General features: G+C 36.7%; 1 protein-coding gene across 5 annotated transcripts in view; it reads left to right on the top strand.

The window, feature by feature from the left end:
• SEMA3C (semaphorin 3C) overlaps nt 1-16,460 on the top strand; it is a 146,875-nt gene that overhangs the window by 124,767 nt on the left and 5,648 nt on the right. For all 5 annotated transcript variants that reach the window (XM_045578500.1, XM_045578502.1, XM_045578501.1 and 2 more), the window contains 4 exons: nt 3,641-3,682; nt 7,796-7,953; nt 12,851-12,918; nt 14,961-15,091. In XM_045578500.1, the coding sequence (XP_045434456.1) occupies nt 3,641-3,682; nt 7,796-7,953; nt 12,851-12,918; nt 14,961-15,091 (399 nt within the window). The remainder of the gene's footprint in view (nt 1-3,640; nt 3,683-7,795; nt 7,954-12,850; nt 12,919-14,960; nt 15,092-16,460) is intronic.

Consider the following 16,460-nt stretch of genomic DNA (forward strand, 5'->3'; position numbering starts at 1 on the left):
CCTGGAGAAGGGATCTGTGGTGCCCTACATATCCTTCTCTCCTGAAGCCATAGGTCACCATAGCTCAGCGGTCCCTTTTATCTGCTTTGAAAAGATGGATAAAAACACCGACAGAGGAGCTGTTAGGATCAAAATGAAACTAGGGCATGGAATCAATTCTACTGCATGCTACGCTATTGCCATCTACAACAAGTAAGAAACATTGTCCCACAGATTCCAAAAGCCTGGAGCCAGCATCTAACTGAGTAAAGGTAGCATGTAGAACGCAGGGGCAGGCTCTTGTTAGTCCAGTGAGTTGCTTTGCTTAGTTTAGTGGACTCAGAATGTATTGACTTATTAATATACATTACCACTGTCACCAAAAATATTGAATTATAAACACATAAAAATATAAACACATAAGTGATCGAGGCAGCCTGCTGTTAGATGATGCTAATACACTTTCAATGTGAAGGAATATTTTTAAAATTAATCAAATCAAATATAAAATGCGAGGAACTCTGGCAAATTGTTCAGTGTTATTAAGTTGACAATGTTTAATGCTAGCTCACTTTGTCATAAGCTTTTTGTGATTAGTGCATTAAAATCATGCTCATTAAATGTTTACCACATGTTTTCAAGTGCCTTTTCTATGCTTGCTTTGTAAAGAATTTGTTTCACTAGAATAACCAGAATTCCATTATATATAAAATATAATTTTTTTCTTATTCAATTCAATAGGGACAACTTGGCTAATCAAAATAATGTAAAGTACCTTATTCTGAACTTCCCCTGAAGATAGCAAAAATGCCACATCATAGCACCTCATTTTGAATTCTGAAATATCTTTTTTTTTAGGCAATCAGGAAATGTTAATTAAGTGAGTTTGACACAAACTCAAACACGTATGTTATGGCAAGGTCTTAAAGAAACGTGAGTTCTTCTGATCATGTGCTAACTACTTATGGTCTGTTAGATGAATTAGGCCCTGTTATCATCACAAAGAGTAAACTCTCAGTGGAAAAACAGAGTCAGTCAAAATGCATGCATGAGCCAGTGACTAATGTGGCTAAATTGAGAGATGCAGTTACCAAATACAGTTACTGTCTTCGACATGGTGTTTGGGTCACATTTTCTGAGGTGAGGTAAAAATAATTGGGTGTGTACGCTATCCTGTGATAGGCACATCAGGAAATAACACATTCAAATAGAAAAATGCCTTTATTCAGGGTCCCACTGATATACTGCAGGAAACTCAATGTAACTTTTAAAAAACAGGCACGTTGTTTCATGTACCGTGCAGAACCACCATTTCTTATTTTAATCCTCTGTTCAGAATAATTTCTGAAAATATGTCCAGCATCCCCAAACTTAACTTGAATCGGAGGTGCAAATGTTAGATGTTGCCTAGGTGGATATAAGTTGCAATACTTTCTTTTTGTTTGTGTGTGTGTATTTCTCTTTTTTTTAAATTTAAATTCTTTATTGTTTGAAGTATTACATGAATCTTCTTTACCCCCATTGACTTCTCCCCATCCTCAACCCTCCCAGTACATGTCCTAACCCTCCCCCCCAACCAATCTCTGTCCATTGGTTCTGCTCATTGCATGTATACAAGACCTTTGGTTGATCTTTAACTCCCTTCCCCTCCTCTGCCTTCTCTCTGAGGTTGGATGGTCTGTTCAATACTGCATTGTCTCTGGATATATTTTTGTTCATCAGTTTATGTTGATCATTATATCCCACATATGAGTGAAATCATGTGATATGTATCTTTCTCCAACTGGCTTATTTCACTTAGCATAATGCTCTCCAGTTCCATTTATGCTGTTGCAAATGGTAAAAGTTCCCTTTTTTAGAGCACTGTAGTATTCCATTGTGTAGATGTATCACAGTTTTCTAATCCACTCATCTGCTGGTGGGTACTTAGGCTGTTTCCAAATCTTAGCTAATGTAAATTGTGCCGCTATGAACATATGGGTGCATATGTCCTTCCTGACTGGTGTTTCTGATTTCTTGGGATCACTAGGTCAAATGGCAGTTCCATTATAAATATTTTGAGGAAACTCCATACTATTTTCCACAGTGGCTGCACCAGTCTGCTTTCCCACCAGCAGCACATGAGGGCTCCTTTTTCTCTGCATCCTCACCAGCACTTGTGGTTTGCTGATTTGTTGATGATAACCATTCTGACAGGTGTGAAATGGTACCTCATTGTTGTTTTGATTTGTATCTCTTGGATGACTAGTGACTTTGAGAATGTTTTTATATCTATATAGGCCTTCTGTATATCCTCTTTCAAAAAGTGTCTATTTAGATCCTTTGCCCATTTTTTGATTGGGTTGTTTATATTCCTTTTTTAAGTTGTATGAGTTCTCTGTAAATGTTGGAGATTAAACCCTTATTGTTGATTACCTTGGGAAATATGTTCTCCCATGCAGTGGGCTTTCTTGTTTTGTTGATAGTTTCTTTTGCTCTATAGAAGCCTTTTATTTTGATATAGTCACATTTGTTTATTTTCTTCTTAGTTTCCATTGCCCTAGAAGCTGTATCGGTAAACATATTGCTATGATATATGTCTGCTATTTTGCTGCCTATAGAGTCTTCTAAGATTTTTATGGTTTCCCTGTATGTGTGTGTATTTCTAAGCAATGAGCCAAACTTGTTGCAATAGTGTTTAGAGATATTGCCATTTCATCTTTCAAATGTTAGAACATACAGCTTCAGAAAGTGAAATCATTGTGAGCACAGTTGATTTTGCTTCCACAAGTGTTTATCAAGTAAAATTTCAGACTTTCATTGGGCTATCACATCTACTTTTTAATCTTCTAAAGTAACTAATAATATTTAAGAAGTAAATTTATAAATAGAGTGGTTTTCAAAAAGGATTACTATAATCAGAAAATTCTCAGATTCTTTAACTGGCTCACATTTATTAAAACAGTATCCTTGCCCTGGGGGGTGTGGCTCAGTTAGTTGGAGCATCGGAGCATCGAACACCAAGAGGCAGGGGTTGAATGCCCATTCAGGGCGCATGCCCAGGTTCGATAGCTGATTGGGGCACATTTAGGAGGCAATGGATTGGTGTATTTCTCTCTCTTTTTCTCCTTCTCTCTCTTAAAAAAAAAGCAATATTTTTTTTATAAAGTGGATCCCTGAGAGTATCACTTTGTTTGCAGCAAAAATAATTAATAAGTATGGTTCAGGCTAATACTTCTTTCCAAAATAACTTTTGCCAGGTGAACAATTGTGTCTTACACAGAGTTCTGTGTGTGGAATAAGATGGGGTACCTACCATTCCATAGCCCCCGCTCACGTACCCAGATTCAATCCTGAGTTACTCATTGGATTCATTATTCTAAGATGCACTTTTTTCAGTTCTCTCAAATGGTCATTTTTTTCCCCTAGTGACTATATTGATATATGTGTTATAATTGCAACTTTTGTTTTAGTTTAGGCATATATTTGTGTAACAAATCCATCCTTACCCCCAACAGAAGAAATATATTATAGACAAGTATTGCTAGACATTGAAAGTATATACACATTTAGAGAGAAATAATGATTTCTTAAATTTAAATAGAAAAGAGAAATTCTTTTGAATGCAAAATAATTTTTAATGATTATTTGAACAACTAACAATGTTTTTCTCATTTTTCAGAATCATGTTCCTATAACAACAATGAAAATTTCATCTAAAAAGGTAAGATCAACCCCATTTTTATTCTTTGCATGTAAACAATTTTACTACTGTGAAAAACTATATTTATAATTTCTGAAAAATCCATTTTAACATTAGCATAATAATTAATACTATTTGCAGAATACCATAAAATCACTTTCAATTCTGACGTAGAATTCACTAGCTATTAGTGGGGACAGACATAGGTTTATTTTTGTCCAAAAGTCCATCATGTGTACAGATGATAGCCCAACATTTTGCATATCCTATATGCTCAAATATTACTGTGTGTTAATTCAACCAAAATTAAAAAAAAAAATCTTTCTGAAGAATTTAGCATAATGTTGGTCCACTATAACATCACAAGCATTCTCAGGAGTTCAGAATGAGTAATTAATCTTCTTTTGAGTTCCGGATTCTGTCACATGTTTAAAATATGAAATGCATTTTTAAGCTTATTTTTAAGAAAAGGCTATTTTTTAGAATTATACATGTCATTAAAAAAACCTGAATGTTTCCTTTCTAAGCCATACCCAGGTTCAAGATTTGGTGAAGAAGTGTTCAACTATGATTACCCAGAATGTTTAACCTCCCCCTTTGTGCCTGCACATGCAGATATATAAGGATCACAGAAAAGTGCCATTCTGAGCTCTGCATGTCCATCCCTAATGGTAGCCCAAAGCAAACATTCTTTTTTAAATATATATATATATATATATATATATATATATATATATATATATATATATATAAAATTGATTTTTTACAGAGAGGAAGGGAGAGGGATAGAGAGCTAGAAACGTCAATGAGAGAGAAACATCAACCAGCTGCCTCCTGCACACCCTCTACTGGGGATGTGCCCACAACCAAGGTACATGCCCTTGACCAGAATCGAACCTGGGGCCTTCCAGTCCGCAGACCAATGCTCTATCCACTGAGCCAAACCGGTTTTGGCCCAAAGCAAACATTCTGAGGGCCAGAGCGGTACAATAAAAGGTGGAGTAGGCTTAAGAGCAAGAATCGTGTGCATTTGAATCCCAACCTGACCATAAGTTACAAAGGAATCATTTAGCTTCACTGAGCTAAGTTTCTGCCTCTACAAGGCAATGCTTTCCTCACAAAGTACTTTATATAAATTGCCCAAAACAAAGTGGGTCTTTGGTAAGTGCTGTTTGTAGGAGCCTCAGACTTGTTTTTCTTGGAAAAGAGAATAAAGGTTTTATGTGTCAGCACAACTGATGACATAACGCTGGTGTTCTTCACCATATTTGGTCTGATGCAGATGAACAAGTAATCCACAGCCGGTCTCGTCCCAGTTTTCACTTGACTAATTTTATGAAAAGTAAATACGATAAAATAAAACTGAAGATCTCATCTGTAATAATGTTTGTACGGTGCTTAACAAACATTTCCCCAAGTAACAAGAAGCTATTTGTCAGTTCCCCCAGTGTCCCGGAGCGCTGATTCTGTGTCAGAGTTGTCTTTGAAGTCAGCAGCAGGAAAACCCTCTGTTTACTGGAGGTTAATGGAAAGCGGAAGTCTTAGAGCAAAATTCAAAATGAACATGAAGCCATTTGTGTGGCATAGTAGTTGTTCCTTTTACAGTTGCAGGTTTCAACTTTTAATGCAACTTGTGAACTTGTAGTTCACAGTCCATCCCATAAAGCTGCAATATACAACACACATTACACACAGAAAAATAACTGAGTATTAAATGCCTTCAAAATCTTAAACTGTAGATAGTTACAGATGTTTCATTATCAAATTAATGAGATAGAGGGCAGGGTAATTATTTGATTTTGCCCAACTGCATACTGCATTTTTACAGTGTGAAAGAACAACAAATTGCCAATGATAATACTATAGCGATATATACACATGTTTATATATCTTGAATTTTTTTTTAAATATGTTCTTATTGATTTGAAAGAAAGAGGAATGGAGGAGATAGAAACATCAATTCATCAACATGGACTGGCTGCCTCCTGCGTGAACTCTGATGGGGACTGAACCCAAAGCCCAGACAGGTGCCCTGACTGGAATGGAACCATGACCTTCTGGTGCATGTGTAGGTGCTCAACCAATTGAACCACACAGGCCAGGCTAAACATCATTAATTAGCACCTTCCCTGGTGCTCAAACTGTTTTATTGTCATTTTTATGGACTTTTATTCTCTAAGTAATTCTTGCATTCTATGCAGCAGAAAATAGTTGAATTACTAAAAAAAGAAAATTTCTAAAATGAATCTATCTGTATCCTTTTCTCAAATAAGCCAGTATCCTTAAAAAAAAAAATTAATGAAGCTGCTGCATTCACTCTGTTATTTATTAATGTACTAAGTAAGCTCTACTTTAAATATTGTTAGAGAAATTATTATCAAACATCCAGTTGTTTTCTTATGGTTTGAATGTCTCAACTGGAGACCAATATCCTTCAGCCCAATTTTTTTTAAAAAATGGATCTGAATAAAAAATTATTTTACATTAGACATAAAGTGAGGTGTGATTCAAATGATTTATCAGAATTGAAAAATTATAAATTGGTAATATACTCTACTATTACTGTTATTTAGCATTCATTGAGCTCTTAGGAGTCAGAAATTATGCTAAAAATTTTATGTGGAGTTAGCTGTTACATTCATTTCTTACAAAAACTCTATAAGGTACATGCTCTGTTATCCCAGTTTTACCAAAGAGGAAGCTGAGATTCAGAAAAGTTACACAACAAAATTTTGGTTGAGCCAGGATTTGGATTTCAGAAGTATGCCCAAAGAGCCTGCTGGACAATGATGTCCCCACTGATTTAATTCTAAGTAGCATATACATATCCTATCTATTAAAGAGGGAATATGCTAATTGACTATCACACTCTCACAAAGATGGCAGTGCTCACAGCCAATAAGGAGGGAATATGCTAATTGACTGTCACACCCTCAATGATGGTGACACCCAGTCCCCTCAGCCCCACTAGGGCAGCAGGCACCACATGGCTGCGCCCGCCCCCAGGAGGGTCTGGCTGCTCAGTGTGCCTGCCTCCAGAGTCCTCCAATCCTCTCAGTCTCCCAGCCCCCCAGGGCTGTGCAAGGCTCAGGTAACCAGGGCCAGCTAAGGCTTGCATTGCTGGCAATGGCAGCAGCAGAGGTGTGATGGGGCATAACCTTCCCCTGATTGTTGGGTTGCCTCCAGCCTCAGACTGAGGGCTCTCAGACTGAGAGAAGGGGCAGGTCAGGCTGAGGGACACCCCTCCAGTGCATGAATTTTCATGCATAGGGCCTCTAGTATGTAATATGAATGTGTATAGATGAATATGTATGTGCACGTGTGTATGAATGTGAATGTGCATGTATCCAAGACCCAGCTTAGAGATGCTATGCTATGCTATGCTTTGAATCACACATCAGTCCTTCCTAAAATATTTAGTGTCAGCTAGAAACTTAGCCCATCAACTCCTGAGAACCACTTTAGACTAGGCTCCAGGATTTAGAGCAGTGTCCTAAAAACTCCTGACACCGAGAAGACTGAGGGTGCTGCCTAGCTCTGTATACACAGAAAGCTTAACACACGTCTACATATAAATACTTACATTCTTCTAAATAATTTGAAAGTCATCTGAGAATTAAGTCACTTTCAAAGGCATGTGAAAATGTTTTCATTTTATTTTAGGTACTGCTATCTACTTTTTTCTTCTAAACTTAAAAACGTCTTATATTTTAGATTTCACTTTTTCAAATTTACAACGTGATGGGTTGCCAGACTTGAAGAATAAGAAAGCTCCCTTGTACTTTGCTAAGAGACAGCATTCAAAGAAAAAAAGCAAACGTCATAATTTAAACCTGAAATATATTAGCTCAAATCTGAGAGAACAATGAATCCCAATGTCTAAAACACATTACCATTCTACATGGTACTCTGAGCTTTTTCCTTTAAACAGGAAAGTGGTAATGTTATAGGCATATTAACATAGAAAACTTCTATTTATTTTGGCTTTATACCCTTCTGGGCTTTGCTTTCTCATTTTTAGTCTAGTTTCAAAATGAATCCAGGGGTCTGTGGGCAAGTATTATAATGTGTTCCTGTTGAAAGTCCCCTTTTAACTTCTGCGTCTGAAATAAATCATTGTCATTCTTCTCACAGCAACAATTGTATGTGAGTTCCAACGCAGGGGTCTCCCAAGTGTCCCTGCATCGCTGCCACATCTACGGCACAGCCTGCGCCGACTGCTGCCTGGCCAGGGACCCTTACTGCGCCTGGGACGGCCATTCCTGCTCCAGGTTCTACCCAACTGGGAAGCGGTGAGTAGAAGCATTCAGCTAAAATCAAAATTGATGTCACCAGGCAATTGTGGTCAGCTTGCAAACCGGCACTAAAAACACCGTGAATGGTCTTTGAATGAAGAACATGTTCTCGCTTTATAACTTGAGATCCTCAGGAATATGGGAACTAGAATGCCATACTTTGGAAATATTTTTCCCTTCTTTTAAGGTACCTCTGCAACACAACTCCACATCTGTGATACATGAAATATTCCAATCAGGATTTATCTTTTTTTTTTTTTTTTTACATTAACTAATTTTTAATCTTTTTCATGTTATATATTTGATTGTGTATATCCTAAATCCCACATTTCTAGGGCTTCCCTGTGTCATTTGCTTGTGCTAGGTCGCTGGCCTGTATGGCTCAGTTGGTCATCCTCACCAAAGGGTTGGAGGTTCAATTCTAGGGTGAGGGCACAAGCCTGGGTTGTGGCTCTGTCCCATGTAGTGGGTGTGCAGGAGACAGATGAAGGATGTGTCTACGAGTGCACTGCCATTGCATATTTGAGATATCTCATTCAAATAGATATGAAATACCGGTATGAGTCGAATCATTTGTCCTCCCACTCTCCCACTTATTATAACCCCATTTACTCTTTTTAAGATGTATATTAGAAACACAGATTCCACATCATCGTCCTAATGTAACAAACCATGACCTGAGTCATGTTTTTGCAGTAAACAAAGAACTGAAACAATCGTACAGTTCTTTAAAGTTTATATGGTACCTGGCATTAAACCATGAATCACAGGTCTGCTGTTAGAACTAATAAATGCGTTTAGTGAAGTTACAGATATCCATATACAAAAATCTGTTATATTCCTATACACTAATTACAAAGTATCAGAAAGCAAAATTTAGAAAGCAATTCCTTATGATTGCATCAAAAAACTAAAATAGTGTATTTCATATTTGAAAGTTGCTAAGAGAGTGTACCTTAAAGCCGCCATCACAAGGGGGAAAAAAAACAAAACAAAAAACTTTTGCAACTATGTATGGTGATACATGTTACCTAGCCTTATCCTGTTGACCATTTTGTAATATATACATATATAAAAAATTATGTTATGTATACCTGAAACTTACATGTCAACTATACTTCAATAAAACAATACAAACAATCTTGGTGATCTCTAGCAATGTCCTAATTCTCCCACAAAAAAGCCAAAGATGCAATATATATGGTATTTCTTGGCCTACTTATACTCATCTTTGGCTCATATACTGGAAATTTCATTAAAAGTACTTTTACTATTTAAATTATCCAAAGAATTTCCAAACTTTGTGAAAACAAAGCATGTTTGCTGAATAGATTATTTCCTAAATTCCCATAGGTAGTATTTATTTTCTTTAGAGATTAAATAGTAATGATAAAAATGCTCATTTGGAGAATTTTTTACATTCTTTTTTTTTTTATCCTTACCTAAGGATGTGATTTTTATTGATTTTGAGAGAAAAAATATATATATGTGAGAGAGAAACATAGGAATGAAATAAAAATATGACCTTTGTATGGAAAAGAGAAATAGAGTTATATTTGGAAATCAGTAAAGTCTACACTTTGACAGAAAGCTGTTATATGTCATTGGTTCAATAGTTTCTCTTTCTTAAAGAAGTTAGCAAATAGTAAACAATGTAAGCATTTTTTCCCCTCTTTACCCACAAGTATCTTAAATATTTGGGCATTAGTATCAAATATTGCAATTTACACTCAAATGTTATTTGTTCTGGATTCAGATCCGTAGTTAGAAATTTTATGTTAAGACAGGATAATTAGTTCAATCTTCAAGTAAATATCTGTTTTCTATATGAGAAGAAAATGATTTCATTGTTTAGCCAAAGAAATAGACTATAATGGAGAAAACATTAGCAACTTGAGACAAATCCCAAATCCTACATGCAATATAATATTATTCTGCCCATCAACATTATGAATGCCTTACAGGAAACCTACACATACAAAAGGCTCAAATGACAGCCTTGCTGGTATCATCATTTAAACCAAGCTATAATACTTTCTTTGGTAATTTAATGTCTGAAAGCTATGTGTTGCTGTAAATTTAGATTGCCCAGCTTGAGGGTTCATGTACACGAGTAAGCCATGACATGGTGCTGATCACAGAAAAATAAAAATAACCACTGTAAGTGAGATATTGCTTTGTCTTCATAGCTGAAAATGACCAGTTCAGCCGTAAGAGCTCTCCTGTGGTGCTCATGTAATATGTACACTCACAAGCTGGCTGATAGTAAATAATATTGTGACTTAAACCAATGTAATACAGTAAACCTGATAGAGGAACTATTCTAGAGAACAGCAATAACTATATTTAATAGAGGAACTATTCTAGAGAACAGCAATAACTATATTTTCTGAGACAAGAGTGATTTCCACTAGTTTGTGTTTGTGTGATTGTACAGAAATATATAATTGAACTAGTAGCCCTGCACACAAATTCGTGCACCAGTAGGTGGCTGCCGCCCTCCTGTGGCTCCCTCCGCCCCTATCCCCCCTCTCTCCCTCATAGCTTACTGCCCTCTCCCCTCCTGTAGCTCTCTACTGCCTGCTTGTACAATAGTTCGCTGCCCCATCCTCCTGCAGATCTGTGATCCAGTCTTTATGCATTGGTCGTTACACCTCAGGGCATAATGGATAATTAGCATATTCCTCTCTTATTATACAGGATAAGGGTCATGTGACAGTTTTGGAAAAAGCATACTTAAATAACACAAAATGTTGTATCTATATTTCCACATATAGATGTGTATAATCCATTGAGTACATAAAATATTAACAATTTGCTGTAACCTTAAAATGACATTTTTCATTATCATTAACTTTGAGATTAGTTTTGCTTTGAAAATGTAATCATCCCTGTGTGATTTTTAATATTTCTGTTCTTCTTACTGAATATTTTATCTTTAAGGATAAAAATATTAAGATAGACTTAACAATTAACCCACTTAGATGATATGCTTATTCATATACTTCTCAGCATTGGTAATAAATAGCCAATTTATCCCTGTACTCCCAATAGTTAAAGAGAGTTTCCTTTTCTGACTCGTATAGCAATGTATAGCTAGCTCCATGAGTCATTTATAAGAGAATGTCAGTTACTTGATTTTAATTCATTATACCATGTAATAAAATAAAAACTTATATATATGTATATATATATATATATATATATATATATATATATATATATGTGTGTGTGTGTGTGTGTGTGTGTGTGTGTGGTACCAAGACTCAGAAAATTAAATAATTAGTTTGTAAGTAATTCAAAGATCTTACATATTTTATTGATTCCATACTCAGTAGTGAGGCATTATATCCATCTTGGGAAATCTCTATAATTTTCAACTTGTAAACTTTTTAAGAACTATCTGCATTTTAAATGTGTGTGATTTGAGCAGTGTTATCAATGCTTTTGTAAATATTTACTATGTTTTGCAATTTAGTTTAATTCCAACAACTTTGTACTTTAATAAAATATTCTGAACATTGCAAAAAATCTATAAGATATGTTTTGGGGACAGCTAGGGAAATTTTAATATAAAATGTGCAGTATATTATATTGAATAAATATTAATATCTTTACAGTGGTAATATATTTAGGAAAATTACTTGTTCTTAGAAGATACATGCTAATAAAGCATTTAAGCATGAAACCACATCAACTTATTTTCTAAAGATTTTCATATATGTACAATATATTCACAGTACATACATGATATACACTTTCATATGAGAGAAAAATAAGTAATGGCAAAATACAATTCATGAATCGAGGTATACCAGTATTCCATTGTACTCATATACCAACTTTTGTGTGGACTTGAAATTTTCAAAATAAGAAATTAAAGGAAAATGCTTATTCTTGTAAATGAACAATCTTGCTTAACTTTATATTAAACTAAAGGCCTTGTGCGTGAAATCATGCACCGGAGTGTCGGCCCCTTAGCCCATCCTGCATCCTCTTGCAGTCCAGGACCCCTGGGGGATGTCCGCCTGCTGGCGTAGGCCCACTCCGCTGGGAATCAGGCCTAAGCCAGGAGTCAGACATCCCTCCGCGCAGTCCAGGACCCCCCACTCCTTATCTCCCACCTGCTCACTTCTTACCACTCAGCTGGCTACTCCGTATTGGCAGGCTCTTTACTGTAAAGTTTGCTGCTCCTTAGAGCTGCCTCGGAGGCCAGAGAGACTCCTGTCACTACTGCTGCACTCGCTAGCCATGAGCCAGCCTTCTGGCTGAGCAGTGCTCCCCCTGTGGGAGTGCACTGACCACCAGAGGGCAGCTCCTGCATTGAGCATCTGCCCCCTGGTGGTCAGTGCATATCATAGCAACCTGTTAGTCCCCTGTTTGGTTGATTTGCATATTAGTGTTTTATTATATACTAGGATATCCATAGTCTATCTTTATATTATTTATTTTGGAAAAGTTTTAATATACCCAAAAAGTGTTAAAAAGTATTGAGTTTTTAAAGAAAAGTATGCTTAATTAAGAAAAAAATTTATAAGAAGGAAGATGATAGTGACTTTATACATTGGGAATGATCATTTTAGGAAACTTTGAATGAATGTTTCTCTGCTAAAAATTTCCACTATTAATTTGGAATCTAACATTTACCCAGGAAATGTACTTAATAGGAGATTCAGAGTTATTATATCACAAGTGGTAGATGGAGAGAGACTGAATTAATTTTGATTAAAAGCAAGGTCGAGTACCTACCTTATAATTGTAGTGGTGAACAAGAAATATCAGCTAATTAGACCTCTTTATGAAAGCTTAGGCAATCACAGGATTTTGAAATGAAAAACTCGTTTTTTTAATATGATGATAATTCTAAGCCCTTTATATATTTCTGCACTTATAGGAGGAGCCGAAGACAAGATGTAAGACATGGCAACCCATTGACCCAATGCAGAGGATTTAATCTCAAAGGTAGTAAAAGTGAGCAATGATCAAACTTGATAAAAATAGCAATGCTCCATACCACATTTCACTTAGGGAAACCTAAAGTTCTTGATATTTAAATATGGTAATTAAAAAATAAATGCTATTTGTATGTATAATAAGAACTGTAAAAAAAAAAGTCTGGGAATTTTCAATATTTGTCATTTTGTAATTGGCTTATTTTACTTAGCATAATGTCTTCATCAGGGTTCATTCAGGGTTGTATCATATGTCAGAAGTTCTTAACTGTTTAAAGCAGGAAAATATCCCATTATGTGTATACTAGAGGCCCAGTGCATGAAATTCATGCACAGAGGGGGATCTCTCAGCCCAGCCTGCACTCTCTCCAATCTGAGAGCCCTTTCTCAATCCAGAACCAATAGCTCCTAACTGCTCACCTGCCTGCCTGCCTGATGCCCCTAACTGCTCCCCTGCCAGCCTGGGCCCTAACTGCCCTCTCTTTCTGGCCTGATCCCCCTAACTGCCTATCTGCTCTCCCCTCCATGCCTGATCCCCCATCAGCCTATTTGCTCTTCACTCCTTCCCTGTTCACCCTAACTGCCTATCTGCTCTCCCTTCCTCTCTGTGCCCTTCAGATCCCCGATGCAGGTGTAGTGAGAGCTCTCCACCGAGGCCCTGCCCCATCCTGATTGATCATTATGTAACAGCATCCTGGGCAATTTGCATATTTCTCTACTATTAGTATAGATATCAACTTTTTTACCCATTCATTCATCACTGGACATTTGGGTTGCTTCCACTAGTTGGTTACTGTGAATAATCCTACTCTGAATATCGGTGTACTGCAGTGGCTTGATTTTACAATTGATAACCATTCCCTATACTTTTGACAATCCTGCCTTGCCTTTACAGTTAATCTAATCCCTTTCTTCCCATTTTGACATGAAGCTATCATGTTATTATATTTTCCCCACTAATCCCTTCTCCCCTCATCAACCCAACCAACAGAAGTATCTCCAGGCAGAACTCACCAAGATGCTGCAAATGTGCCTCTGTTAACATTTAACACTGAGGCTCCGATTGCTAATCTCTTTTAATCTGGAGTTAACTTTTCGTAATTACTGAGTGTTTCATAAACTTTGTGTCCATTCTCCTTAATGGTAGTAGTAGCCATAGTGGTAGGAGTATTAGAATAGAGGTATGAACAAACATCGATGTTGATTTTGGGTCAGAAACTGAGCTAAATGTTTGAGTTTTGTTTTGTTTTTTAATGATTATTTTACTTAATGCTCAAGAAACTCTTCTCAAGTAGGGTCTGTTTCTATTCCCATGTTATAAGTGAGTATTTTGTCTGTTTAAGCTACCCCATGATTACACTAAAAACTTTTCCTAACTTAAGAATTTCAGTAAAGAACCTCCGTGAAATTATTATACTCTGTGTCTTAGAGCAAAGTAAACTGAGGCACAGAGAGATCAAGTAATGTTTCTAAGGTTACACAGCCCATGGCAGTGAAGTCAGGATTTTACCTCAGGTACCTCTGATTTCAAAGCCTGTGGTCTCACACACTCCATCCCTCTGTGGCCACACCTTGCTTCCTATCTTTTCTACTTTTTCTGAGTTTTAGTTATATTACATTGGGTATGGAATGGATCTGGCTTTAATATTGCCTGGCATTTACTAACTCCTTAGCTAGGATACATTTCCTCATAACTCACAGGCTCCGTTTGCTCAGCTGTGAGAAGCTGAGAGAACCTAAATCACAAGGATGTTGTAAATAATTAAATCTCAAAGTGATATTAAGTGCATTCCTGTTGTTGTTACACCTCTGCTAGTTGGTGTAAAGTGATTCTTGAATACATATTGATTTCCTTATGTCTTTTCTTCCCTTTGGACTAAATAAAACAGGTAAACAATGCACAGTATAATAGTCTGCTTGCTAAGTGATTAAGAATGCCTCTGGGGGCTGCTGTAATTGATCTAAATTTTATAGAGAACTAGGCACTCAAAGAGGAGAATATACTTAAAATTCCACTGTTTCTCTCTCTCTCCACTTATTTTTGCTTTCCAGCCTATAGAAATGCAGCTGAAATTGTTCAGTATGGAGTCAAAAATAACACCACTTTCCTTGAGTGTGCCCCCAAGTCTCCGCAGGCATCTATCAAGTGGCTGTTACAGAAAGACAAAGACAGGAGGAAAGAGGTGAGTGAGAGAGCACAGCGGCCATCAATCAGGGCTTTGCAGAGAGCCTTACAGCGCCATCCCTCAGTGAGGTGCAGATCAAAGGAGAAGGGAAAAGCATCTGAACATCCTTGTATGTCTGTGGGGTGACAGGTACCACCTTCTGTAACATCCTTTGTCCTTGGGACTGATGGGTCAATTAGAAATCCTCTCTGCCTGCTCACCTCAACAACATGGTGACGGAAACAAGAGCGTGGGCACTCAGACAGGAGTAGTGATGTGAGGAAGCATTTGTAAAAGAAATAAGATGTGTGCAAATCCAGGAGCTGGGCTCTCACACAACAGCACCTTTGTGTGATTCACAAGATAAAAGGGGCTTTAAAAGAAAAGTTCAATTCTCCTCAGCAAAAAAGTACCCTGAACTATAACCTTTACGGTGAAGAACATTTTTCTGCTGTGTGGTCATCTGTTTCCACTGCTTTATTATTCGTAACTCTTGGAGTTTTGGTTGGGTAATATATGGAATCATTGTTTATGGGACTGCTGCTTTTATTTTGTGATTTTCTTTTGGGGGGGGGGACTAGATTTTTCACATAAAAGAACACTTACATTAACCTTTCGCTGATTGGAAAGAGCTGTTTTTAAAAGGAAAACCGTTATAAAATGTCATGGGGTGAAATGTTATAAATCATGAATTTCATAATATTGATGTCATGTTGTCTTGACACATGACAGAAAAAAGAGGAAAAATATATATTTATGCATAAAGCCTTGGTGTAGTCTAAAATGTAAAGCTGTTTTCAGTAAGTATGTCATAAAACGATAGAGAGAAGGGGAAAAGGGAGCTTACTACATTTATGTGAGTTATGTGTGGGCAGTTTTGGTCCTACATATAGGTTAATTAGGCCTGTGTAGAATGGATACATCCCAAGCTATAGAATCAAGACATCAGACTTACTAAAAGTTGAGAAAATGCTTTCTAACTCTCAAACCTGCCTATTCAAAAATGCTATGAACTGTTTAGGAAATGTGTGTACCATGCACTGGAATATTAAAACCTGGAATGATGACCACTTGCAGGAGCAGGGATTTATCTATCTGGAGAAAGAAGTGCTAGGTGGACTTCAGGGCCCCTTTTTGCTCCAGAATTCAAGGATATTAAAAAAATTTAAAGATATTTTATTAACTTTAAAAATGTTTATTGGATTGGATATCTATTTTTCTTTGCTACAAAATCTATCATCAAAGAAGTTTTGGAATTATATAGACTAATTTATTTTAAGTTCTTTGAAATGGATATAGCCTTTTATAATAACTGCCTTGCAAAGTAACCTGGGCTAGCAGTCGTAATGATGGTGAGTATCAGATAGAAATGGAGTTCTTGGGCTAG

Source organism: Pipistrellus kuhlii, unplaced genomic scaffold (assembly GCF_014108245.1).
Source record: "Pipistrellus kuhlii isolate mPipKuh1 unplaced genomic scaffold, mPipKuh1.p scaffold_m20_p_10, whole genome shotgun sequence".
In the NCBI taxonomy this organism is placed as follows: Eukaryota; Metazoa; Chordata; class Mammalia; order Chiroptera; family Vespertilionidae; genus Pipistrellus; species Pipistrellus kuhlii.